The sequence below is a fragment of the Ornithorhynchus anatinus genome, chromosome X1 (genome assembly GCF_004115215.2).
Source record: "Ornithorhynchus anatinus isolate Pmale09 chromosome X1, mOrnAna1.pri.v4, whole genome shotgun sequence".
Lineage (NCBI taxonomy): Eukaryota > Metazoa > Chordata > Mammalia > Monotremata > Ornithorhynchidae > Ornithorhynchus > Ornithorhynchus anatinus.
This window is the reverse complement of record NC_041749.1, coordinates 112296671-112322240: the sequence shown is the minus strand read 5'-3', so window position 1 is coordinate 112322240 and position 25570 is coordinate 112296671. Positions and strand designations below refer to the sequence as shown.

The window sequence follows — 25570 nt, the reverse complement described above, 5'->3', positions numbered from 1 at the left end:
ATGGCTCAGTGGAAAGAGCCTGGGCTTGGGAGTCAGAGGTCATGGGTTTGAATCTGAATCCACCGCTTGTCAGCTGTGTGACTGTGGGCAAGTCACTTAACTTCTCTGTGCCTCAGTTACCTCATCTGTAATGGGGATTAAGACTGTGAGCCTCATGCGGGACAACCTGATTACCCTGTATCTACCCCAGCGCTTAGAACAGTGCTCTGCACATAGTAAGCACTTAACAAATACCAACATCATTATTATTATTATTATTATTATTCGGGTGAGAATTACAAACATGTCTTTTTTTTTATATTTTACATAGTGCAGATATGGGTCAATGGACTTTCCCTGCTCTATTCAGGCCAAAAAATGGCTCTAGTTAGCATTTAAAAAAGAAATCAGGAAAAGGATTTCAGCACTGATCTAAATAACCAAACTTCTCCTAGCAGACTTAAGTTTTGTCCTCTCTGGGCTGTGGAGTTTGTTTTGTTGGATTGAGCTATCTTGTATTTTCCACTCTAGCAGGTTGGAAGAGGGGTAAAATAGTCTTTTTTAAAAAAATTGTATTTGTTAAGCACTTACTATGCACCACACACTGTACTAAGTGCTGGGGAAGATATACGATCAACAGGTTGGACACAGTCCCTGTTCCACATGGGGGCTCATGGTCTAAGAAGAAGGGAGTAGCAATTTAATCTCTGTTTTACAGATGAGAAAACTGAGACACAAAGAAGTTAAGTGATTTGCCCAAGGTCACCCAGCAGATAAGTAGCAGAGCCAGGATTAGAATCCAGGTCCTCTGACTTCCAAGTCCATGCTCTTGGCTCTGTTCAAAACCTTTCTGAGGTTTTTGTGATAGCATGCTAAGATATTAGTTCAGTCCCTTTAGTCACTTTTTGTAGCCATTGCTTGGAGGTCTTCATTTCAAATATGGACTCTTAATAGGTCATCCAGATGCTGAGTTAAGGATAGTCAAGTTGACATTTAGATAAATAAAACAGTCATTTACTCTGGAACAGAGTGACCTAGAAAACTGCCTGGAGTATTTGGTGTGATTGATTACTGATGTTTCTTCAAGGGAAAACAAGAACATCAAGCTGCATTTAAAACATGCCTGTGTATAAGTTTGCAGTTGTTTAATTATTTTTTTTTCCCAAAAAAGGCCTTACTAAAGACACTTCACCCAAAATGTGGATCTCTCTTGCTTGTTGCCTACTTATGTCTACACCCAAGTCCTTAGCCTCTCTGTGAAATCTAGCAGTCCCATTCACAGCAACCAGATGAAGTCTCTAATTTAGGTGGGAAATGGTAACTATAGAAAAAAGAGAAGAAAAATATAGGCAGTAAACGATTATACAAACCTAACTGTTTCTCATTACCTGCCAGCAGTTCAGAATAACGAAAAACTAAATTTCTGAAATTTTGTTCCTAGTGACATTATTCATTTTGAAATGGTTAATGTAGAATAGAGACTGAATTCCATTTGTTGAATCCAAGTTTTGGGATTTGTTTGCTTATATGTTTTTCTAATTAAGTGAAATTTTTAGTGGGTAAAATGACTGAATGATTAGGTGTATAGCCTCTCCTGTTATGTTCACGTCTGCCACAGAAAAATCACTTAGAAAATGTAGATGGTAGCACAGAACAGTTTGAACAGGAAAATTTAGAACACATTTTGTCCTTGTGGCTATGCAAAGTTTTGGAAAGGCTATTTCTTTTTCACTTCTAATGCTTTGTACGGAGTGGATCTAGGGGAACATTTCCCCTCTAATTTTTCTGGTTCCAATCAGTTGCCAGTCTGTCTGGTCCGAGGACTCTTCCCGTGTGATTTCCTATTACAAATTAGATCCACGTTGCCAAACATCCACCTCCAATTAGGTGAGTCACGCCAACCCAACTCTTTCATAGTTCTTTAGTGCAGGAGTACCTCCCGGCCCCCACTGCCCAGAGTTTGTCTGAGAATTATGTTTTACCCCTGACAGGCCAATAACTAGGCCCTTCGTCTTCGAGCTGTTCCTGACTTCCTCGCTACTCCTCCCCACCATCTCCAAAACCTGGCTCATCCCAGACAACACTCTCTTCCTTGCCAACCTCTCCTGAGGGCTGAGGGGCCAGGGAGGGGAGAGCGGGACTTATCTTCTTCCACTTCCCCAGAGTCACGGAAAAGGGAGCAGCGTTAGCCTGCTTCTTGCTCCCCATTTCACTTTTGAACCATCCCATCGCTTCCATTCTTCTCTATCTTCTCCTTCGAAGCACCATAGCGTTCACCTGTTATAGCTCTGTGCAACAACTCTATTTTTCCTACCTTATTGACTCCCATGCCCACGTTAACTACTCCATGCTTTTAACCCCCTCCCCAAACCCAGTCGCCCCAACTCTTCCATTTCTCACCCTCACTGACTTTGCTATTTATCTCATTGACAAAATTGAAACCTTCAAGCATGAACTCCCCAAAGCCTCTGCAACTCCCTCCTACCCCTCCCATCCACTCTCTCATCCTTCCTTGCTGTGTCTCGGGGGAGAGCTCTTGCCTGGTTTTGAAACCTACCTCCTCCACCTATGCTCTGACCCCATCCCTTTGAAACTTATAAAAACACTTGTACCTACTCTTCTCTTTCTGACCACCATATTCAACTGCTCAATGATAATAATAATATGATGATGATGGTATTTAAGCGCTTACTATGCACCAAGCACTGTTCTAAGCGCTGGAGCACTGCTCAATCTCTGATGGCACCTACTGCTCTGCTTTCAAACACACCTACGTGTCTCCTATCTTAAAAAAAACTTTTCATGACTCCACTAAACCATCCAGTGATCATCTGATCTCCATCTTAACATTCTGTCCAAACTCAATCAGTCATTCATTCAATCGTATTTACTGAGTGCTTACTATGTGCAGAGAACTGTACTAAGTACTTGGGAGAATACAATATAACAATAAACAGAAACATTCCCTGCCCGAATTGAGCTCACAGTATAGAGGACGAGCTTACAGTCTAGACCTTGTATGGATTGCTTACACCCTCTGCCTCTAGTTCCTCTCCTCCAACTCCCTCCTTGGCTACAACCCAGCGCACACACTTTGCTCCTCTAATGCCAACCTACTCACTCTACCTCGATCTCTTCTATCTCGCCACCGACCTCTTGCCTACTTCCTGCCTTTGGCCTGGAACGCCCTCCCTTTTCATATCGGACAGAGAAGTTACTCTCCCCACCTTCATGGCCTTATTGAAGGACATCTCCTCCAAGAGGCCTTCCCTGACTAAGCCCTCATTTCCTCATTTCTCGCTCCTTTCTAAGTCACCCTGACTTGCTCCCTTTATTCACCGCCCCTCCCCCGCAGCCCCACAGCATAGTAATATCTGTCTCCCCATCTATACTGTAAGCTCATTGTGGACAGGGAATATGTCAGTTATATTGTTGTGTTGTACTCTCCCAAGCCCTTACTACAGTGTTTTGCACCCAGAAAGCACGTAATAAATATGATCGATTATTTGATTGATTGACGTAGTGTGGCCTAGTGGAAATGGAATGGTCTCGGGAATCAGGGGGCCTGGATTCTAATCCTGGCTCTACAACCTGCCTGCTATATGACCTTGGACAAGTCACTTCCCTTCTCGGGTCCTCAGCTACCTCATCTGTAAAATGGGGCTTAAATACCCTCCCTCCCCCTTAAACTGTGAGTCTCATTTGGGATAGGGACTGTGTCCATCCTGATTATCTTATATAATAATGATTATGCTATTTAAGTGCTTACAATCTGCAAAGCACTGTACTGAGTGCTGGGGTAGATAAAAGATAATCAGTTCTTAGTGCAGAGCTGGGATGTAATTATTATTATTATTATCTTCTACAACCCAGCTTCCACCCACTCCATTCCACTGAAACTGCTCTCTTCATAGTCATCAGTGACTTCCTCCTCACCAAATCTATCAGACTGTGGCCTAATTCATTCATTCATTCAGTTGTATTTTTTTAACATTTACTGTGGGCAGAACACTGTACTAAGTGCTTGGGAAGTACAGTTCAGCAACAAAGAGAAACAATCCCTGCCCACAACCCTCCTTGACCTCTTGGAAGCCTTCGACACTGTGGACCACTCCCATTACCTGGAAACAGAAACCTCGGTTTCTCTGACACTATCCTCTCCTGGTTCTCCTTTTACCCTTTGACTGCTCATTCTCAGTCTCTTTTGCTGATTTATTCTCTGCTCTTAACTCTTTAACTAGGGAGTCCCTCAAGGTTCAATTCTGGGTCCCCTTCTATTCTCAAGCTATTATTATTGTTACTATTATTATTAAGTGCCGATTCATATCGACTCCATGGATATACTTTCTCCAGAACGTCCTGTCTTTTGCCATAACCCTCAACCTTTCTAACAGTTCTTCCGTTATCATTGTTGTGGTCTCTATCCATCTAGCTGCTGGTCTGCCTCCTCCACATTTTCCCTGGACTTTTCCTAGCATTAATGTCTTCTTTACAGAATTAGCCCTCCTGGTTATGTGTCCAAAATATGCTGATCTAGGTCGAGTTATTTGGCCTTCCAAAGACCACTTTGGTTTAATTTGCTCTAAAATCCATTTGTTCGTTTTTCAGGCAGTCCATGGTATTCTCAAAAGCCTTCTCCAACACCACATTTCAAATGAATCGATATTCTTTCTATCCTGTTTTATCACTGTCCAGCTTTTGGAGCCATACATTGTCACTGGAAACAACATAGAGTTGACAGTTCAAGCTATACCCACTCCCTTGGGGAGCTCGTATGCTGCCAGAAATTAAACTACCTTTTCAATGCAGATATCTCCCAGATCTACCTCACAAGTCCTGATTTCTCTCTTTTGCAATTCTGCATTTCTTCCTGCCTCCAGGACATCTCTATCAATCAATCAATAAATGGTATTTATTGAGCAGCTAGTATGTGCAGAGGACAGTATTAAGCACTTGGGAGAGTATATTGCAACAGAATTAGCAGACATGTTCCCTGCCCATAATGAGCTTACAGTCTAGCGATGAGTTTACAGTCTACATAGATGTCCCTCCATCATATACAAAACAACTCGTAACAATAATAATAATAATAATGATGATGAAGATGGTATTTGTTAAGCACTTCTTATGGGCAAAGCACTATACTAAGCCCTGGGGTAGATACAAGGTAATCAGATACAAGATGAGCAGGTCAGAGTCCATGAGTCCCTGTGGGGATCACAATCTAAGGTAGAAAAGGAATTTAATTCTCATTTTACAGATGAGGAAACTGAGGCACAAGGTCTCAGAACAAGCAAGTGGCAGAGGCAGGATTAGAACCCAGGTCTTCTGACTCTTAGGCCAATGCTCTTTCCACTAGGCAGTGCTACTTCCCATCTTCCCTTCCAAATCTTCTCTTCCCCATGACTTTCCCATCACTGTCAACAACACCACCATCCTCCCACTCACTCAATTGGTCAATCAAAGGCATTTATTAGGTAATAATAATAATGATGGAATTTAAGCGCCCACTATGTGCCAAGCACTCTTCTAAGCACTGGGGTAGATACAAGATAATCAGGCTGTCCCATGTGGGGCTCACATGGCTCAGTGGAAAGAGCACGGGCTTTGGAGTCAGGGCTCATGAGTTCGAATCCCAGCTCTGCCACTTGTCGGCTGTGTGACTGTGGGCAAGTCACTTAACTTCTCTGTGCCTCAGTTCCCTCAACTGTAAAATGGGGATTAAGACTGTGAGCCCCACGAGGGACAACCTGATTCCCCTATGTCTACCCCAGCGCTTAGAACAGTGCTCGGCACATAGTAAGCGCTTAACAAATACCAACATTATTATTATTATTATTATTATTAATCCCCATTTTACAGATGGGGTCACTGAGGCACAGAAAAGTTAAGCGACTTGCCCAAAGTCACACAGCTGACAAGTGGCGGAGCCGGGATTAGAACCCATGACCTCCGTCTCCCAAGCCAGTGCTCTTTCCAGTAAGCCAGGCTGCTTACGCTCTGCAGAGCATTATACCAAGCCCTTGGAAAAGTACAGTTCAACAGATTTGGTAGACACGATTCCTGTCCACAAGGAGCTTACAGTTATAGGAGGTGAAAGGAAAGTGAGGAGAGCAGAGAGAAAAGAAATTTGGTACAGGATGCTACTTTTGAGCATCGTCCCCTGGATGCCTAGGGAGGCAGCATGGCTCAGTGGAAAGAGCCTGGGCTTCGGAGTCAGAGGTCATGAGTTCGACTCCCGGCTCTGCCACTTGTCAGCTGTGTGACTGTGGGCAAGTCACTTAACTTCTCGGTGCCTCAGTTACCTGGGGATTAACTGTGAACCTCACGTGGGACGACCTGATTACCCTGTATCTCCCCCAGAGCTTAGAACAGTGCTCTGCACATAGTAAGCGCTTAACAAATACCAACATTATTAGGGATTCGACCCTTAATCCCCCTCCTTATTTCACGTCCTGTGTCCACCCACATTCACTGCTCTATCGTCTGCCCAGTCTGAAGTTACATATTCCTTCGGAAAGTACCACTTTGACAAGTTTCTATACAAGATTAGGCAAATGCTCAGTGCTTCCTTAACTACAGCACTTCCAAAGCTGAGTATCCAAACACTGGGGAGGTTACAGTACTAGTCTTGAATGACCAGGTTTTTGGTTTGTTTTTTTAAGTTTAGGGTGGGATAGGGCATCTTAACCCTGCAACTTTGGCATTATCCTTGACTTCTCTTTCAACCAGAATATTCTGTCAGCTAAATCCTGTCAATTCTTTCCTCACAACATCGCCACAATCCACCCCTTCCTTTCTATCCAAACTACCACACTGTACCACGACTTGTCATATGCTAACTCAGCTAATAATGTTGGTATTTGTTAAGCGCTTACTATGTGCCGAGCACTGTTCTAAGCGCTGGGGTAGACACAGGGGAATCAGGTTGTCCCACGTGGGGCTCACAGACTTAATCCCCATTTCACAGATGAGGTAACTGAGGCACCGAGAAGTGAAGTGACTTGCCCAAAGTCACACAGCTGACAAGTGGCAGAGCTGGGGTTTGAACCCATCACCTCTGACTCCAAAGCCCGTGCTCTTTTCCACTGAGCCACGCTGCTTCTCTACTGTATCAGCTCCTCACAGACCCCTTGGCCTTCAGCCTTCTCCCCTCTTCAGTCTGTATTTCACTCTCCTGCCCAGAACGTTTTTCTAAAACGTTGTTCTGTGTATCTCCCACTCCTCAAAAATCTCCAGTGGTTGTCCATACCTTTCCACATCAAGCAGAAACTCCTGAGCAGCGTGGCTCAGTGGAAAGACCACGGGCTCAGGAGTCAGAGGTCATGGGTTCTAATCCCTGCTCCGCCACCTGTCAGCTGTGTGACTTGGGGCAAGTCACTTCACTTCTCAGTGCCTCAGTGACCTCATCAGTAAAATAGGAATTAAGACTGTGAGCCTCATGTGGGACCACCTGATGACCCCGTATCTACCCCGGCGCTTAGAACAGTGCTCGGCACATAGTAAGCGCTTAACAAATACCAACATTATTATTAGAGAAGCAGCATGGCTCAGTGGAAAGAGCCCAGGCTTGAGAGTCAGAGGTCAAGGGTTTGAATCCCGGCTCTGCCACTTGTCAGCTGTTTGACTGTGGGCAAGTCACTTAACTTCTCTGTGCCTCAGTTACCTCATCTGTAAAATGGGGATTAACTGTGAGCCTCATGTGGGAGGACCTGGTTACCCTGTATCTACCCCATCGTGTAGAACAGTGCTCTGCACATAGTAAGCGCTTAACAAAAAAATACCAACACTGACTTCAAGACACTCAATCATCTCTCTCCCCTCATCTATCCTCCCTCTTCTCACACTACAACCCAGCCCCCACTCCTCTACTGCCAACCTACTCACTCTGCCTCACTCTTCTCTATTTAGTCATTGACCCCTGTCTCGCTCATGGCCTCCCTCTTGACTGGAACTCCCTCTCTCTTCATATCTGTCAGATTCTTAGACCCCTCTTTCCCGCCCCCCCCATCTCCAGTGTCCTCCTAAAATCACATCTCCTCCTGGAGGCCTTCCCTGACTTGAGAAACAGTGTGCCAATGGAAAGAGCACAGGTCTGGGAGCCAGAGGACCTGGGTTCTAATCCCAGCTCTGCCACATGCCTGCTGTGTGACCTTGGGCCAGTCATTTAACTTCTCTGTGTCTCAGTCCCCTCATCTGTAAAATGGGGATTGAGATTGTGAGCCCCATGCGGGAGAGGGACTATGTCCAACCCAATTTGCTTGTAGCCACCCCAGCGCTTGGTACAGTGCTTGGCACATAGTAAGCACTTACCAAATACCACAGTTGTTATTATTATTATTCTTAGGAGACTACAATATAACAATAAACAGACAAATTCCCTCCCCACCCTATGTGAGACAGAGACTATCTCAAACATGATTGTCTTGTATCTACCCCAGCATTTAGTACAATGCCTGGCACATAGTTTTACAGATATGTGTTTTACAAATATGGTGTTTTACAAATGCCATTAAAAAATTTTTTAGCTTTGCCAATTGTTTTTTGTGTGACCTTCCCTGTGCCTCAGTTTCCTTAACTGTAAAATGAGGATTGAATACCTGTTCTTCCTCAGTCAGTTGTATTTATTGAGCACTTACTTTGTGCAGAGCACTGTACTAAGCACTTAGAGAGTACAATACAAGAATATACAGACACATTCCCTGGCTTCAATGAGCTTATAGTCTAGTAAGCACCAATAAATACTACTGACAGATTCAGCACGTTTCTAAGGCAGGACTTTTTGTTCTGGTCTCCTTCAGACTTGTAAATTATATCGTGCCTAACAAATTATTGCAGATTAAATTTGATATAAAAAATTCCCAGTGGATTGTGTTCAAATTAGTTCAGTTGAGCACCAAATTGCTGGACTCATATTCTACGTACGAGAGCCTATTTACTCCAGCCTGCTGAGGTCTTGTTAATCACAAGTGAGCAAAAAGTGGCACATCTCATTTTGCTCACTTCATTTTATTCTGAATATATAAACCCAACCTTGCCTGATTCCAATTCTTGACAAACAGGAAGAATTTGGGAATTTATTTGCTACATATAATAACAATATATGATCCTTGAAGAAACAAAAGCTTAATGTCAACTTCCCAAACTGATTCTAAAACTGCCTAGTGAGGGACCAGCAGTGTCTAATGCCTGGAAATGTGTGTATGTTTTGGCCTTCCGCCTGGAAGAGTAAGTGCCCTCATGTGTGAAAATAATATGTTAATGCTGGTTATGGGCTGAAGTCCCAAGGGAAAGAACATCTGCTGTAACAAATTGTTCGGCTAACATCTTGGCATCCTGCCAGCTTGTGGGGAAGACCCTTCATCTTCACGTTGTGGGGGTTTTTTTGTTCCAGGTAGCAGCTTTGCTTTCTTAAATTTATAAGCTCATAGAGGAGTGGCATGGCCTAGTGGAAAGAGCCCGGGCCTGGGAGGCAGAGGATTTAGGTTCTAATCCTGGCTCTGCAGTTTGTCTCCTGTGTGACTTTGGGCAACTCACTTCACTTCTCTGTACCTCAGTTACCTCAGCTGTAAAATGGGGATTAAGACTGTGAGCCCCACGTGGGACATGGACTGTGTCCAACTTGGTTAGCATCTGTCTACCCCATCACTTGGTTCTGTGTCTGGCATATAGTACGCACTTAACAAATACCTTTAAAAAAAGCTAAAACAAATTAATATTAAAAAAGATCAAAGTCTAATAAATTTCACCAACTTCATATGGTAGTGAGCTTTATGTTCTATTTCTGACTGCCGGAGTAGGGTGGGTTTGGGTAATAGGAAAGGCTGACTGGTCACAAGGACTAGAATTTCTAGGGTTTGGGGGAGCTGATTGTAATGTTTTTCTGTCTAGATTTTTGTGGAGGTTCAATCTTAGTCATGCTTAACCGATCCTTGAGATCTGAGAATCCAGTAAGAACTCTGGATCCTATTCAGTCTTAGTTCTGCTCTTAGGGGTTCACGCAGAACCTTGGTCTGGGCTTCATTTTCCTTAGATTGATTTCTAGAAAAATCTCATGTTTAGTGACAGAATGGCCTAGTTGACCAAAGGTCAGTGTGCTCTGATCATTCAAGTTCCTTGATGGGTTACAGATAGGAAATTGTATGGTTCCACCTACATAACTGAGTCTTTATTTCCTGGAAGGGAAAATTGGAGGGGGATTTGGGAGAGCGTAAAGATAGTAATTTGCTGTTGAATCTTGGGTCTAGGAAGTGCCCTGAAGAATGTCAGTTAAATTATTGGGGGAAAAGATTATAAACAGATTTATTTCCAGACAAGGGTATCTACACCTACACCTCATCCAGCACAGTGGTGCAGATTGCTTTTTTCACTAGTTACATAACCAGCTAATATTTTAATCCTTCACTAGCATTTTTCTCCCGTGCTTTAAGCTTCCATGAAAAGTGACTCAACTTCCAAGAAGCAAATGCCTATAAAGCCTTTAATCTTGGGAAGATTTAAGGTTGAGAAGCAGGGTTACCAACTATCTATTATGCCAACTACTGAACATTTGTCCTGGTTCTTAATTATTATTATTATTATTATTATTATTATGGTATTTGTTAAGCGCTTACTATGTGCCAAGCATATGAATTCATCAGGGAGTTGTATCACTGTCAATAAGCCATAAATGTATGTTTCAAATTCCTTTCACTGGCCAGTTACTCTCTATTATTTTTTGTAGTGGTATATCAGGTGAGGAGACTTTACGAGTGGAAGTTCCTGATTCCATCACAACGTGGATAACCGAAGCTGTTGGCTTGTCTGCAGAGAGAGGGTTGGGAATAGCTAAACCAAGTGAGCTGAAAACATTTAAGCCTTTCTTCATAGAATTCACCCTCCCATACCACGTCATTCGAGGAGAACAAACCAAAATACCTCTAACTGTCTACAATTACTTGGCCATTTGTGTAGAGGTAAAGACTTTTCTATTCCTGCCATTTCTCTGTGCAAGAACTTGTAATAAGTACGTAGACATATGGGAGTTGCAGAGTTGGGGAAGCTAGAATCAATTCTGGACTTATTTGGTTTTTCTTCAGGAATGGACAGGGTAAATTCAATACCCTGTTTGATGCTTTTTTAAGTCTCAGATTGTAGAAAAAGTATTAAGGGTATTAAAAAAAAATTAATTCCCAGTTACACTTGAAAGGATTTTATCCTTTCAAAAAACAAAAGTCAACAAAAAAATTAATTCCCAGTTACACTTGAAAGGATTTTATCCTTTCTTTCAAAAAACAAAAGTCAACACAAGGCAAGATAGTCCCTGCCCTCAATTAGCTTAAAATCAAAAATGGATACCATTTGACAAAGTACAAATATTGTTGCTATCTAGTTGCTGTAAATTAATTGAGTTGTGACACTGGCATGCTCCATCCTGTACAAAAGAGAGGACATCCCAGAGGGCTTATGTTCTAAATTAGGCAACCAAAGAGTTTGAATACTCTCAATTCTCCAGACTATAATAGTCTAGTATCCAAATAATCTTCATATCAATTTCCCACTTATGTTGCTTTACAGTTTCTCAGTGGTAAAAGTGGTAAAAGTGGAGAAAAAATGGGAATTCTAGTTCAGAGGGGTATGGGAACTGGACACTTTCCTTTTTTCCCATTCTTTTAGATTAAGAGTTTCATTGTACCTAAGTGATGTTTATCCTTTGAAATCTTGTAAATTAAATTCCTTTGACTAATCCATGTGTCATCCGAATGTAAAATATGTTGAATATTCTTATGGTTTTCACATGAAAGGTAATACGCACAGAGCAGTATTTTTCTGTACTATAATTTAAGAATTATGCACACAGGTTCATGTGAAGATTTCAGTTCCAAAGGGTATAAAATTTGTCGGCCATCCTGGAAAACACCATTTAACAAGAAAGAAATGTGTGGCCCCAGGAGAAGCCAAACCCACCTCAATCGTCTTGTCCTTCAGTGACCTTGGGCTCAGTAATATCACAGGTAATAGTGATTTTTCTCATAGCATTCATTCATTCAATCATATTTATTGAGCACTTACTCTGTGCAAAGCACTGTACTAAGCACTTGGGAAAGTACAAACAGAATGCACTTAGACAGTTTGGTCCCTATGTCTAAGACCCCTAGAAGAACTGTATCATGGGTTATGTTGGAAACTTTTAAATTGCCATTGGTATCTTTTATTGGTTTCTTAGCAAAAGCATTTGCTTATGGTGAGACAAACTGCTGTCAAGATGGGATGCAGATCCTAAAAAACAGCAAACATTCTGAGGATAATTACTCTGACAAACGGACTCCAGTTGGAATAGATTACATCAGAAGCAGTGTAATCATTGAGGTAAGAAGATATATATGTGTATTTAATTTGGACCTTACCATAAGTACCACAGATTTCTTTCAGAGCCCACTGTAATGGCTTTGGAGCAAAATCCTATTTATAGCTTTCTTAAGTTAAACTTAGTGTGACAGAAACCTAAAAGAATGGAAAGGGATAGGCATTAAAAGGGATGCTGTAGAGTAGCATAACCTATGATTTCTTCTAGTTCCAAAAAGTCAAACAATTCATAGAGTTTAATGCTGTGGAAAGCTGTTAGACTTTCTCTGGAGCCCAGAGAATTGGCTTAGTGACAGATGAGAAACCTGATTCTTTGTTCAAATTTGTCCCATTGTAAAAGTTTCTTTGGGGCAAATTAAACTATTCCTTAACATTGAAATTAGTGATATTTATGGAGTATCTATTAGGTGCTAGACAGTGTACTAAGAGCTTGGGAGAATATAAAAATAGCATGATACATGTTCCCTGCCCCCAGTGAGCTTACAATTTGACAGGGAAGATGGACAAAAATTGTTTCCAGATAGTGAAAACCAGAGGAAGTATGAAGATATAAGCAGGAAGTAGTACAAAAACATCAGGATAAAACACATGAATAATTGAAAGTAGAGATGAATACCAAAATTAAATATTTAAACAAAAATGTTCAAATGTACACAAATGCTGAGGTTAAGAATAAAGTACACAAGGGCTAGATGCAGCATGGCCTAGAGGATAGAGCTGGGCCCGGAAGTCAGAAGGACCTGGGTTCTAATCTCGGCTCTGCCACTTGTCTGCTTTGTGACCTTGGGCACATCACTTCATTTCTCTGTGCCTCAGTTATCTCATCTGTAAAATGGAGACTAAAACTGTGAGCCCTTGGTGGGCCAGGACTGTGTCCAATCTCGTTAACTTGTATCTACCCCACTGCTTAGAACAGTGCTTGACACATAGTAAGCACTTAACAAATACCATTATTATTATTATTGTTCTTATTAAGGGTGAATGTTGGGCTGATATGACTGGACATTGTGAATTAATTGGGGAAGGCTTTCTGGGAGGAGGGAGGGAATTTTAGGAGGTTTTTAAAGATGGCAAAAGCTATGGTCTGGTGGATTTGGGAGGAAAGGGAGTTCCAGGCAAGAGGAAGGTGTGAATGAGGGGTCAGAGACGGGAGAGTTGAGTTAACTTTGGAGGAGCAAAGAGGAAAGCCTGGAGAGTAGTGGAGTAGTAACAGGTGGAGGAGAGCCAATATATAAAATAGAGTTGGTGGAAAGCCTTGAGGCCCTTGGCAAGCAGGTCACCCATCTCCTTTCACAGCCAGCAGAAACTGGGTCAGCTCCACTGCCCTTTCTGTTTCTGATGGCGACTAGGCCTGGCCCTGGGCAGCCACTAAAGTAAACAGTCTGGGTTTTTTAAATTTTATTTTATGGTATTTGTCAAGCGCTTACTATGCGCGCACTCCACTAAGCCCTGGGGTCGGTCAAAATAATCAGGTTGGACATAGTCCATGTCCCATATGGGGCTCACAGTCTCAATGCCTGTCTACTTGTTTTGTTATCTGTCTCCCCCCTTCTAGACTGTGAGCCCGTTGTTGGGTAGGGATTGTCTCTGTTGCTGAACTGTCCTTTCCAAGTGCTTAGAACAGTGCTCTGCAGACAGTAAGTGCTCAATAAATATGACTGAATGAATGAATGGAGAAGCAGTGTGGCCTGGTGGAAAGACCATAGGACTGGGAGTCAAGAGATCTGGGTTTGCATCCTGCTGTCTAGACTGTGAGCTTCTCGTGGGCAGGGATTGTCACTGTTTATTGTTGTATTGTTCTTTCCCAAGTGCTTAGTACAATGCTCTGCACAAAATAAGCACTTAATAAAGACGATTGAATGAATGAATGAATGAATGGGTGAATCCTGGCTCCCCTACTTGCCTATGTGACCTGAACTTCTCTGTACCTCAGTTTCCTCTTCTGTAAAATGGGAATTGAATACCTGACCTTCCTGCCCCTTAGACTGTGAACTCTGTGTGGGACAGGGACTGACCTAATTAAATGATATCTACCCTGGATCTTAGCACAGTGCTTGGCATAATAATAATAATAATGATGATGATGGTATTTGTTAAGCGTTTACTATGTACCAAGCACTGTTCTAAGCTCTGGGGTAGGTACAAGGTAATCAAGTCGTCCCATGTGGGGCTCACAGTCTTAATCCCCATTTTACAGATGAGATAACTGAGGCACAGAGAAGTAAAGTGACCTGCCCAAAGTCACACAGCTCACACGTGACGGAGCCGGGATTAGAACCCACGACCTATGACTCCCAACCCCGTGCTCTTTCCACTAAGCTGCTCTGCTTCTTGGGCATATAATGCAAGGTCGTTATGGGCAGGGAATGTGTCCACTAATTCTGTTGAATTGTAAGCTCTCAAGCACTTAATACAGTGCTCATTAAATACCATTAATAGACTAATTAACAAATATTACTATTATCAGCCAAGGGCCCCTTACTCCTCAGCAGTGCCAGGAGTCAGAGACACAGCAGTGAAGGAGAAAAGTTGCTAGTGAATCTTGTTTACTTCTTTTCCTTCTAATCAGAATAGGAGCTCCTTTTTTTTTTCTAATGATACTTGCTAAGTGCTTACAATGTACCATGCACGTACTAAACACTACGGTAGATACAAACTAATCAGGTTGGGCAGAGTCATTTACCACGTGGGGCTCACAGACTCAATCCCCATTTTACAGATGAGGCTCAGAGAAGTTAAGTGACTTTCCCAAAGTAACACACCAGGCAAGTGGCAGAGCCGGGTCTAGAACCCAGGTCCTCTGACTCCCATTCATTCATTCATTCATTCATTCATTCAACCGTATTTATTGAGCACTTACTGTGTGTAGAACACTATACTAAGCGCTTGGAAAGTACAGTTCGGTCCAGGCCCGTGCTCTTTCCTCTAGGACAAACTCCTGTTTGCTGACTGCTATGTTTATTACTTGGAGAACATTCAGAAATATAAGATGTGATTTCTTAAGGAACTTAAAATCTAATGGTCATAGAAGTATATGTTTTCAATAAAGCTGTTCATACTTAACTGTTTCCTGCTTTTCAGGAGTTTGAGCTGCAAGTCACTCAATGGGGAGCATTTGTTTTAGAAAGAAATATTTTTATATTGATAAACCTCTGTTAATAGCTCACAAATCAATAGCTGACAACTTCATATCCTACAATAAACTTATGCCTATATAATTTTTAGGTAATTATTAAAATATTGAATGAGATTAAAATGTTGGCAGGACACTAATTTCTGAATACCAAAATTTGCCCACATGTAAACTTGGATCAATATCTTCCCCTTCACTGCTGCTCTGAGGATGAATAAAGTACCTGAGTAGAGTGTTTTGAATTATTTAGCCAAAATAATGCTCTATATAAATCCAAGAGAAAATTTCTTTTAAAAAATGTCAGTTTCACCTAATGCAGACTTGCCTTAATACCACAGCTACAATTAGCCTTTCTTTCTTCCCTTGCAGCTGTGCTTGGGTAATGGTTGTTATCCTGTAGGGACGATTTTACAAATGTTTTCAATTAGAGCTTTGGCCCAGCTAGATTCACACATTCGTTGTGCCGAATTCCCAATTGCCAATGTAAAATTACTTTGGGAATTGTTGATGTGCAATCTCATGTCCTTCTGAGCTGAATATGTAATTGTATTAAGAAGAATGTGTATTTCCTCAGTCCTCAGCAGCTAAATGAAATGGTTCCTTCATGTGGGCAGGAAGTAAACAGGAAGGAAAGAATCATCGAAAATCTTTTGTTGATTCCTTGAAGTTTTTTTGTTTAAACAACCTGTCCTCAGACAAAGCATGCTAATGTACATGCAAATCTCAAGTAAGAACAAGATGGGTTTGGAGGGATGCTTAATATACTGGATAAAAAATATTACATTCATTCATTCAATCATATTTATTAAGCACTTACTGTGTGCAGAGCATGGCAAGCAGGTAATCACATTTAATAATAGTGGCATCTGTTAGAGAAGCAACATGGCCTAGTGGAAAGAGCACGGGCCCTGGGAGTCAGAGGATCTGGGTTCTAATCCCAGCCTTGCCCTGTGTCTGCTGTGTGAGACCTTGGGTAAATCATTTAAGTTCTCTGTGCCTCGATTACCTCCGCTGTAAAATAAGGATTCATTGTTACTCCCTCCAATTAGACTCTGAGCCTCATGTGGGAGAGGGACTGTATCCAACCTGATTAACTGGTTTCTACCCCCAGTGCTTAGAACAGTGCTTGGCACATAGTAAGTTCTTAACAAGTTCCATAATAATAATAACAATTATTATTATTGCTAAAGGTTTACTAGATGCTAAGCATCTTACTGAACACTGAGGTAGATGCAAGATAATCAGACCAGACACAGTCCCTGTACCAGATGGAGCTTACAGTCTGAGAAGGAGAGAAAACTGGCATTGAATTGCCTCAGATGAGGAAACTGAGGCACAGGAGAGTGAAATGACTTGCTTAAGATCACCCAGCCTGAAAGTGGCAAAGTGAGGATTAGAACCCAGGTCTCCTGACTCACAGTCCTGTCCCTTTGCTTTAAGCCATGATGCCTCCCATTTGCCCCATAGTAAAATAATTTGTACTAGTTTTGCCAATGAGAAAAGGTTTACAAATCATTGAAAACCCACTATGTAAGATCTATTTCCCCACAACCATTGCTGATGCCAGCTAGAGTATGCTGAAAAATCTTGTGAAACTATTTTATATGGTATTTGTTAAGCACTTGCTATGTGCCAGACACTGCACTAAATGCTGGGGTAGATACAAGACAATCGGGTTGGACACAGTCCCTGTCCCAAATAGGCTCACAGTGTTAATTCCCATTTTACAGTTGACGTAACTGAGGCCTCAGAGAAGTGAAGTGATTTGTCCAGGGTCACACAGCAGATGAGTGATGGGGTGGGGATTAGAACCCAGGTCCTTCTGACTCCCAACCCTGTTCTCCTATCCACTAGGCCATGCTGCTTTTCACTAGGCCACACTGCTATTACTAAAATGGTAATCCCTTTTCCAAGGAAGGTGACAACAGGCCAGGCAATAGTAAAAGGTTGGAAATGTTTATGTTCTGAAGAATTTTAGGACGTCTGCTACGTCCGTATAGGAGAAAGTATGAAATGTTGCAGTAGTTGGCAGTTCTAAAGGCAGTCAGGTACCCATAATAATAATCATGACATTTATTTATTAAGCACTTTGTGACAAGCTCGGCACTATGTGCTCATGGGGATACAAGGTAATCAGATCAGACACAATCCCTCTCCGACATGGGGTTTGCAGTCTTAGAGGTAGGGAGAGCAGGGGTTTCTCAATCGTTTCTCTGGTATGCTCAGAATACATACCACGTAGGCAGGTATTTAATGCTCTACATTCTCCCTCAGGGAAACAGATCTAGATTGAGGTGATGTGCTGATGTTCTGAGCAGTTCATTAGATTTTAAGTTCCTCGAAGGTAGAACTCAGATCTTGCACTGCTACTGAATGTTCCGGAGGCACCTACAACAATATTTGGTGCATTGTAGGCACTAATGTGTTCAGTTTCTACTGATAATAATAATAATGTTGGTATTTGTTAAGTGCTTACTATGTGCAGAGCACTGTTCTAAGCGCTGGGGTAAACACAGGGGAATCAGGTTGTCCCACGTGGGGCTCACAGTCTTAATCCCCATTTTACAGATGAGGGAACTGAGGCACAGAGAAGTTAAGTGACTTGCCCACAGTCACACAGCTGACAAGTGGCAGAGCTGGGATTCGAACTCATGAGCCCTGACTCCAAAGCCCATGCTCTTTCCACTGCACCACGCTGTTTCTTTAGTAATCTGGCCAATTCCCATACAAGGGTTTCATTACAGGGTCAGTCCAGATTGATGAAATTGCTGTAATTCAGCCTTGAAATAACTCGAGCTTCTCAGGGATTGTTTTGAACCAAGTAATATCCTGGGGCCTGGTTGGATCTCCTGTGGTAATTCAGAGCTATCACTCAATCAGTTGTATTTATTGAGTGGTTATTCATTCAATCATGTTTATTGAGTGCTTACTGTGTGCAGAGCACTGTACTAAGAACTTGAACACTGTACTAAGCGCTGTGCAGAGCACCATACCAAGCGCCCACCATGAGCTTACAGTCTAGAGGGGGAGACAGACATTAATAGAAATAAATAAATTACAGACATGTACATTAAGTGCTGTGGGGCTGGGGGACAGGGAATGAATAAAGGGAATATGACAGGGTTAGGCAGAAGGGAGTGGGAGAAGAGGAAAGGAGGGCTTAGTCAGGGAAGGCCCCTTGGAGGAGATGTGCCTTCAGTAAGGCTTAGAAGGTAGGGAGAGTGAACATCTGTCGGATATGAAGAGGGAAGACATTCCAGGCCAGGCAGGATGTGGGCGAGAGGTCGGCAGTGAGATAAACAAGATTGATGTACAATGAGTAGGTTAGCATTAGCCGAGTGAAGTGTGCAGAGAGGTAGGAGGGAGCGAGGTGACGTAGGAGGGGACAAGGTGATTGAGTGTTTTAAAGCCGATGATGAGGAGTTTCTCTTTGATGCGGAAGTGGGTGAACAAGAGTTAGACCTCAGTTTGGACTCACTCCCTTGGGCTGCAGCTGAATCTACCCCAGTATCTTGAGGTGGGAGAAGCTGGCATTGACCTGGATGTGGTTTCTCATGTGAATTAGTGCTTGTTGTGTAGCACCTGCAATTTGGTGTGATAAATATTATTATAAGAATTGTGGCCTCATATGTTTAGAGGGCATAGAGTACTTAGTCTGTACGTCATAAGCATGGAGCATTATTAACAATAGTAATAATCAGTGGAAAGAGCACAGGCTTGGGAGTCAGAGGTCATGAGTTCGAATTCCGGCTCTGCCGCTTGTCAGCTGTGTGACTGTGGGCAAGTCACTTAACTTCTCTGTGCCTCAGTTACCTCATCTGTAAAATGGGGATTAACTGTGAGCCTCACGTGGGACAACCTGATTACCCTGTATCTACCCCAGCGCTTAGAACAGTGCTCGGCACATAGTAAGCACTTAAATAGCAACATTATTATTATTATTATTATTATTATTAATAGTGGTATTTGTTGAGCACTTACTATGTGTCAAGCATTGTACTAAAGAGCTGGGGTAGATACAAGATAACCAGGTTGGACCGAGTTCACAGTTTAAATAGGAGGGAAAACAGGCATCGAACCACTTTTTTGCATATGAGGAAACTGAGGCACAGAGAAGTTAAGTGACTTGCCCAAGGTCAGCAGGCAAGGGGCAGAGCCAGGATTAAAATCCAGGGCCTCTGACCCCGAGACCCGTGCTCTTTCCACTAGGCCACATTGCTTTTAATAACAGTTAAGTGCTACCCTAAAACATGTCAGCTTTTTATTTTATTTCCTTTTGCAGCCAGAAGGGTTATCAAGGGAATATACATACAGCGTGTTCTTCTGTCCCAATGGTAAGTCTGGGTTTTGGGTCAAGCTATTATTCCAAAAAAGTTGATGCATTTTCACAGAAATAATCTACAGTACATATGTGTTACTTTTTCTCAGAATGCTTTTGTTAGCTCATTTCTAGAGAAGAACATTTTGTACCATGTAACTTCTATGTATAAATTGATTTATCCTTAATACTTATGTACATTTTAACTCATTTCAATGTTCCTGATACGTGTGCTTAATTGCAATTAAATCAGGTGTGTTGTACTCACTCTCAGAGCCTGTTTAAGCAACAGTTGCCGATGAGGTTAGAAAATATTATTATGGTGACTATTTCTTGACCTCAAAGAAAAAATGGAAACTAACCCCTCAAACATTCAGATAATGTGTAGGAACCGGCCACCAGGAAGAGGTGCAGATAGAGCAAGCTCGATTAATCTTTGAAAAGAGCTAAGTTGGTGACTTTGTAGCAGTAAAAACCACTTGCAGAGAGAAACCCCGTGTGTTTGGGATTCATTCATTCATTCATTTAATCGTACTTATTGAGCGCTTACTGTGTGCAGAGCACTGTACTAAGTGCTTGGAAAGTACAATTCGGCAACAATTAGAGACAGTACTTACTCAACGGGCTCATGAATTGTCTGTCAGTGTGAGTTAAGAGCAAGCATGCCTTGGTAACACAGCTGTACCTGAGCTGACAGTACAGATTGTATTCTCATAGAATTCCTTTCATTTTTTTTTTCTGACTAGAGAAAATTCACATTTCTACTCCTAACAAGTACGAGTACCAGTACGTTCAGAAGCCATTACGCATGACTCACTTTGATGTAGCTGTCAAAGCCCACAATGATGCTCATTTTGCCCTATCCTCCGGCCCCCATGACATGGCAGAGATGGCAGAGATTGTTATTGGTGGACATCAGAATGCCAAAACGTGGATTTCCACAAGTAAAATGGGGGAGCCAGTGACCAGCGCAGACACGGTTGGAATCCTTTCTTGGGATGAATTCCGGACCTTTTGGATCAGCTGGAAAAATGGAATTATTCAGGTAGGAGTAGTGATCGTATTTATTAAATGCTTTCTGTGTGCAGTGCACTATATTAAACCCTGGGAAAGACTTCCCAGGTGGGAATTAAGCACGGTCCCTGGCCCCCAAGGGGTTCCCAATCTAAAATTTAAAAAGTGGGGAGAGGGGACTGGCAAAGGTTGCGACAGTTTTTCTGTGTTTTATTTCCCTAGTGGGGACTAGTAACCGGTGAGAGCAAAACGTTTTAATTTTTTGGGGCCATTTTTAGAGTCATGAATCCCTTTTAATTTATCACTTCCCTGAAAATAGCTCCTTACTGCTTCCTAGAGACCCATGCTGGGCTAGGTTGAGCCTGCAAGAATTCTACAAATGACCCAAACAAGTCGCTAAGAAACATCTTCCTAATTTGCACTGTAATCTAGTGAGAGTCAGCTCATGGGGATAAAGTTTTCCAAAGTATTTATTTCTGAGGAGTGTAACTGTTTGTCAGGAAAAGGCTTTCGATGTAGCCTGGAGACGGAAAAGCCGAGCCAAATATTGGTTGCGTTTCCTGACTGGAGTCAGTAGCCTCTTTGTCTCTTTCCAGGTTGGTCATGGGACTCAACCCTCCAATGAGTCTCTCATAGTGGGATGGAGCATCCCCAAGCAGCCAGAAGTGAAGTACATTGGATTCTCAACAGGATGGGGCTCCATGGGGGAGTATAAAATCTGGAGAAAAGAGGAGACGGACGAAAACCACAATGAGGCATTTACCCTTGGGGTTCCTCTTAATGTGATTCCGGGATCAGAAAGAGCAACTGCTTCAATAATAGGTATTTTAGACTGCTTAAGAAACACCACCATCGCCCAGAGCTTCCTTGGGTCCAAGCTAGATGGCCCTCAGCGGGTAGAAATCCCAAGTTAACCCTTCCTTCTTTTAGTCGGATGAACGTGCTCTATTTGCTGTTTTCGGATGATTGCCACTGTGGGTCCATAGGCCAGGACTTCACTGCCCACCCTGTCTGAAAAGGTCTGGGACTCTTGTAACAAACTGGAAGCACATTTTGTCCCTGAAACTTGACTGCAGTTAAGTTAAAGGTATTTTGAAAGAATCACTGAGCTAGCCTGAGTTCTGGTGCTTTCTTCAGTGCAGACGCTTTGGGTGGGAATCAAGAAATGACAGAGGCTGAAGATGTCTCACTGAAGACAAAGTCCTGACCTTTTAAGTTGTTTTTTGGGTGTTTTTTTTAAAAGGAAAAGAGGGCAAACAACTTTTTTTTCCAAACCAATTTCAGGATTTCTTGGTTGTGTTTTATCCTAATTACTTTAGGAGCCTTTCCAAATGGAACTTCCTTATGTTCCACCAATTTCACGAAGTCAAACTCAAGGGTGAGCTAGTGCCCCGAGACTGAGAGGCGAGGAACAAGCACTTAGTAATAACTATTGTGGTATTTGTTAAGTGCTTACTATGTTGCCAAGCCTTGTACTAAGCGCCAGGGTAGGTACAAGCTAGTCAGGTTGGAAACAGTCCATATCCCACATGGGGCTCACAATTTTAATCCCCATTTTACAGATGAGGTAACTGAGGCCCAGAGAAGTTAAATGACTTGCCCAAGATCACATAGCAGACAAGCAGCAGAGCCAGGATTAGAACCCAGGTCTTCAGATGCCCAGGCCTGTGCTCTTTCCACTAGGCCACGCTGCTTCTTAGCCTTTTTCTCTCTTGTTTCCATTAGGAGATGTCATGGGGCCAACGCTGAACCATCTAGACAACCTTCTGCGACTACCATTTGGCTGTGGAGAACAAAACATGATCCATTTTGCTCCCAATGTTTTTGTTCTAAAATATCTTCAGAAAACTAGACAACTCAGTCCTGAGGTGGAGAATGAAGCTACAGATTACTTGGTGCAAGGTATTCTGGGTGTTCAACATCCCTCGCTGCATTCACAAGCTGTTCTCTCATGTTGGCTTACTCCCAACCTGCAGTAGGCCCCGAAAAACAAAGGAAGTAAACTCAGATTATTCAGAAAGTGTGTGGCCATCAGGGGAATAAATTGGAATAGTTTTGGCATTTAGTTTTAAACCAAATAGATGTGGTCTCCTTTGGCACAGACTAAGATGCAGAGAAATGTCTTTCAACAGAAAACAGTAATAATAATAATAATAATGATTGTATTTGTTAAGTGCTTACTATGTGCCAAGCACTGTTCTAAGCGTTGGGTACTCAGGTTGTCCCAAGTGGGACTCACAGTCTTAACCCCCATTTTACAGATGAGGTAACTGAGGCACAGAGAACTTAAGTGACTTGCCCGAAGTTACCCAGCAGACAAGGGGTGGAGCTGGGATTAGAATCAACGACCTCTGACTCCCAAGCCCGGGCTCTTTCCACTAAACCACGCTGCTTCTGGGGGGACTACTTGAGTCACTCAGAAGGGAGAGGGTAACAAAATTACTGGTAGTAATACCTGCTGCCTCTTCCTGAGCTGTTCCCAAATGGCATTTTCTTTAGCACTGCCACTTCTCACTCCACTGAGCATGTTCTCTGGATTGGTTTTTATGCACAGAGCGAAATACAATGTGAGAGAGTTGAGACTGGTAAATGCAAGGTGATTTAAAAAGGGTTCCATGAAGGAAATGAGTCTTCGCTCATTCATTCAGTCGTATTTATTGAGCACTTACTGTGGGCAGAGCACTGTACTAAGCACTTGGGAGAGTACAATACAGTCACACTCCCTGCCCACAATGAGCTTATGGTCTGGAGGGTTTATGTCTTTATGGACATCAATCATGCTATTTGGTGAGTTCCTTCAAGATTATTGGATAACACCCCTTCCCCCAGCCACCCCCAGCCCCACTTAGCACCCCAGCCTCCCATTACTCTGGAAAACCAGAAAATATCACTGAGGTAGCAAGTTCAACGGCTTTGAGGCACTTAAATGGGCATTGTGCCTGAAAAATCCTGCTACCGCCACTGCCTCCCCCAAAACGCACACAGATCTGAGAGTTGCATCTCAATGTGCTTCACTGATAAAATTGAAACTATCAGGCGTGATCTCCCTAAAATCTCCCCTGCTCCTCTCCAGTCTCTCCCTCCTCCTGCCCCTTCTTTGACTTTCCCATCTTTCCCAGCTGTATGTCAAAGGGAGATCTCCCACCTCCTCTCAAAATCTACTCCCTTCACCTGAGCCTATGACCCCATCCCTTCACCCCTTATTAAAACACTTGCCCCCTCCTATCTTCCCTCCCTGACCACCATCTTCAATGGTTCACTTTCCAATGGCTTCTTCCACACTGTTTCAAACATGCTCATGTATCCCCTGTCCTAAGTGCCCTCCCCCTTGGACTCCTAGATTCCCTCCAGTTATCATCCCATCCCCTTCCTACCATTCATCTTCAGAATCCTTGAGTGAGTTGTCTGCATCCACTGTCTCCTCTTCCTCTCCTCAAGCTCTCTCCTCTGATCCCCTCCAATCTGATTTCTGCCCCCTTCACTCCATGGAAACTGCCCTCTCTAAGGTCACCATCAACTTTCTTCTTGCCAAACCCAACAGCCTCTACTCCATGCTAATCCTCCTCGACCTCTCAGCTGCCTTTCAACACTTTGGGCTCCCTTTTCTCCTCGGAACATTATCCAACCTTGGCTTTACTGACACTGCCCTTTCCTCGTTCTCCTCCTATTTCTGGCCTCACCTTCTCAGTCTCTTTCACAGGCTCCTCCTCTGCCTCTAACAATGGGAGCCTCTCAAGGTTCAGTTCTGGGTCCCCTTCTATTCTCCATCAACACCAATTGCCTTGAGGAACCCATCGACTCCCATGGCCTCAGCTACCATCTCTATGTCAGTGATTCCCAAATCTATTTCTCCAGCCCTGGCTCCTCTCCTTCCCCACAGTCTCTCATTCCCTCCTGCTCTCAGGCTATCTTTACTTATAATGTCCCACTGACACCTTAAACCTGTCCAAAACGGAACTCCTCATCTTCCCACCCAAATCCTGTCCTTATCATCACTGTAAACACCATCGCCATCCTCCCTGTCTCACAAGTCCATAACTTTGGCTTTATCTTTGATTCATCTCTTTCATTCAACGCACATATTCAATCTGTCACCAAATCCTGTCAGTTCAACCTCCACAATATCGCTAAGATCTCTCCTTTCCTCTCCATCCAAACTACTACTAGACAGATCCAAGCACTTATCATATCCCACCTAGACTCTTCCATCAACCTCCTTGCTGACCTCCCTGCCTCCTGTCTCTCCCTACTTCAGTTCATACTTCACACTGCTGCCCAGATAATTTTTCTCAAAAACCATTCAGTCCATGTCTCCCCACTCTTTAAGAACCTCCAGTGGTTGCCCATCCCCCTCAGCATCAAAGAGAAACTCCTTAGCATTGGCTTTAAAGCACTCAAATAGCTTGTCCCCTCTTACCTTACCTGGCTACAACCCAGTCTGCACACTTCACTCTTCTAACACCAACTTATTCACTGCACTTTTCTCTCATCTATTCCACCACCATACCCTTGCTCACTTCATCCCCCTTCATATCTGACAAACCCTCATTCTCCCCTCCCTTCAAAGCCTTATTAAAATCACATCTCCTCCAAGGGGCTTTTTCCCAATTAAGTCCCCCCTTTTATTCCCTCTCCCTTCTGTGTCACCTAAACACATGGATCTGTACTCTTTAAGAACTTGATATTCACCCCACTCTCAGCCCCACAGCACTTATGTACACATCCCTAATTTATTAACTTATAATAATGTCTGACTCCTCCTGCAGACTATAAGTTATTGT

The 25570-nt window shown here is 42.9% G+C and overlaps 1 protein-coding gene across 1 annotated transcript in view; it reads left to right on the top strand.

Annotated features, from left to right (window-relative positions):
* Positions 1-25570, top strand: part of CPAMD8 (C3 and PZP like alpha-2-macroglobulin domain containing 8) — a gene marked incomplete at its 5' end in the record, with an annotated part of 120137 nt that overhangs the window by 35889 nt on the left and 58678 nt on the right. Inside the window, 7 exons of the mRNA XM_029051144.2 lie at positions 10703-10934; positions 11819-11972; positions 12185-12327; positions 19740-19791; positions 20522-20820; positions 21386-21611; positions 22515-22691. Coding sequence (XP_028906977.2) covers positions 10703-10934; positions 11819-11972; positions 12185-12327; positions 19740-19791; positions 20522-20820; positions 21386-21611; positions 22515-22691 — 1283 coding nt within the window. The remainder of the gene's footprint in view (positions 1-10702; positions 10935-11818; positions 11973-12184; positions 12328-19739; positions 19792-20521; positions 20821-21385; positions 21612-22514; positions 22692-25570) is intronic.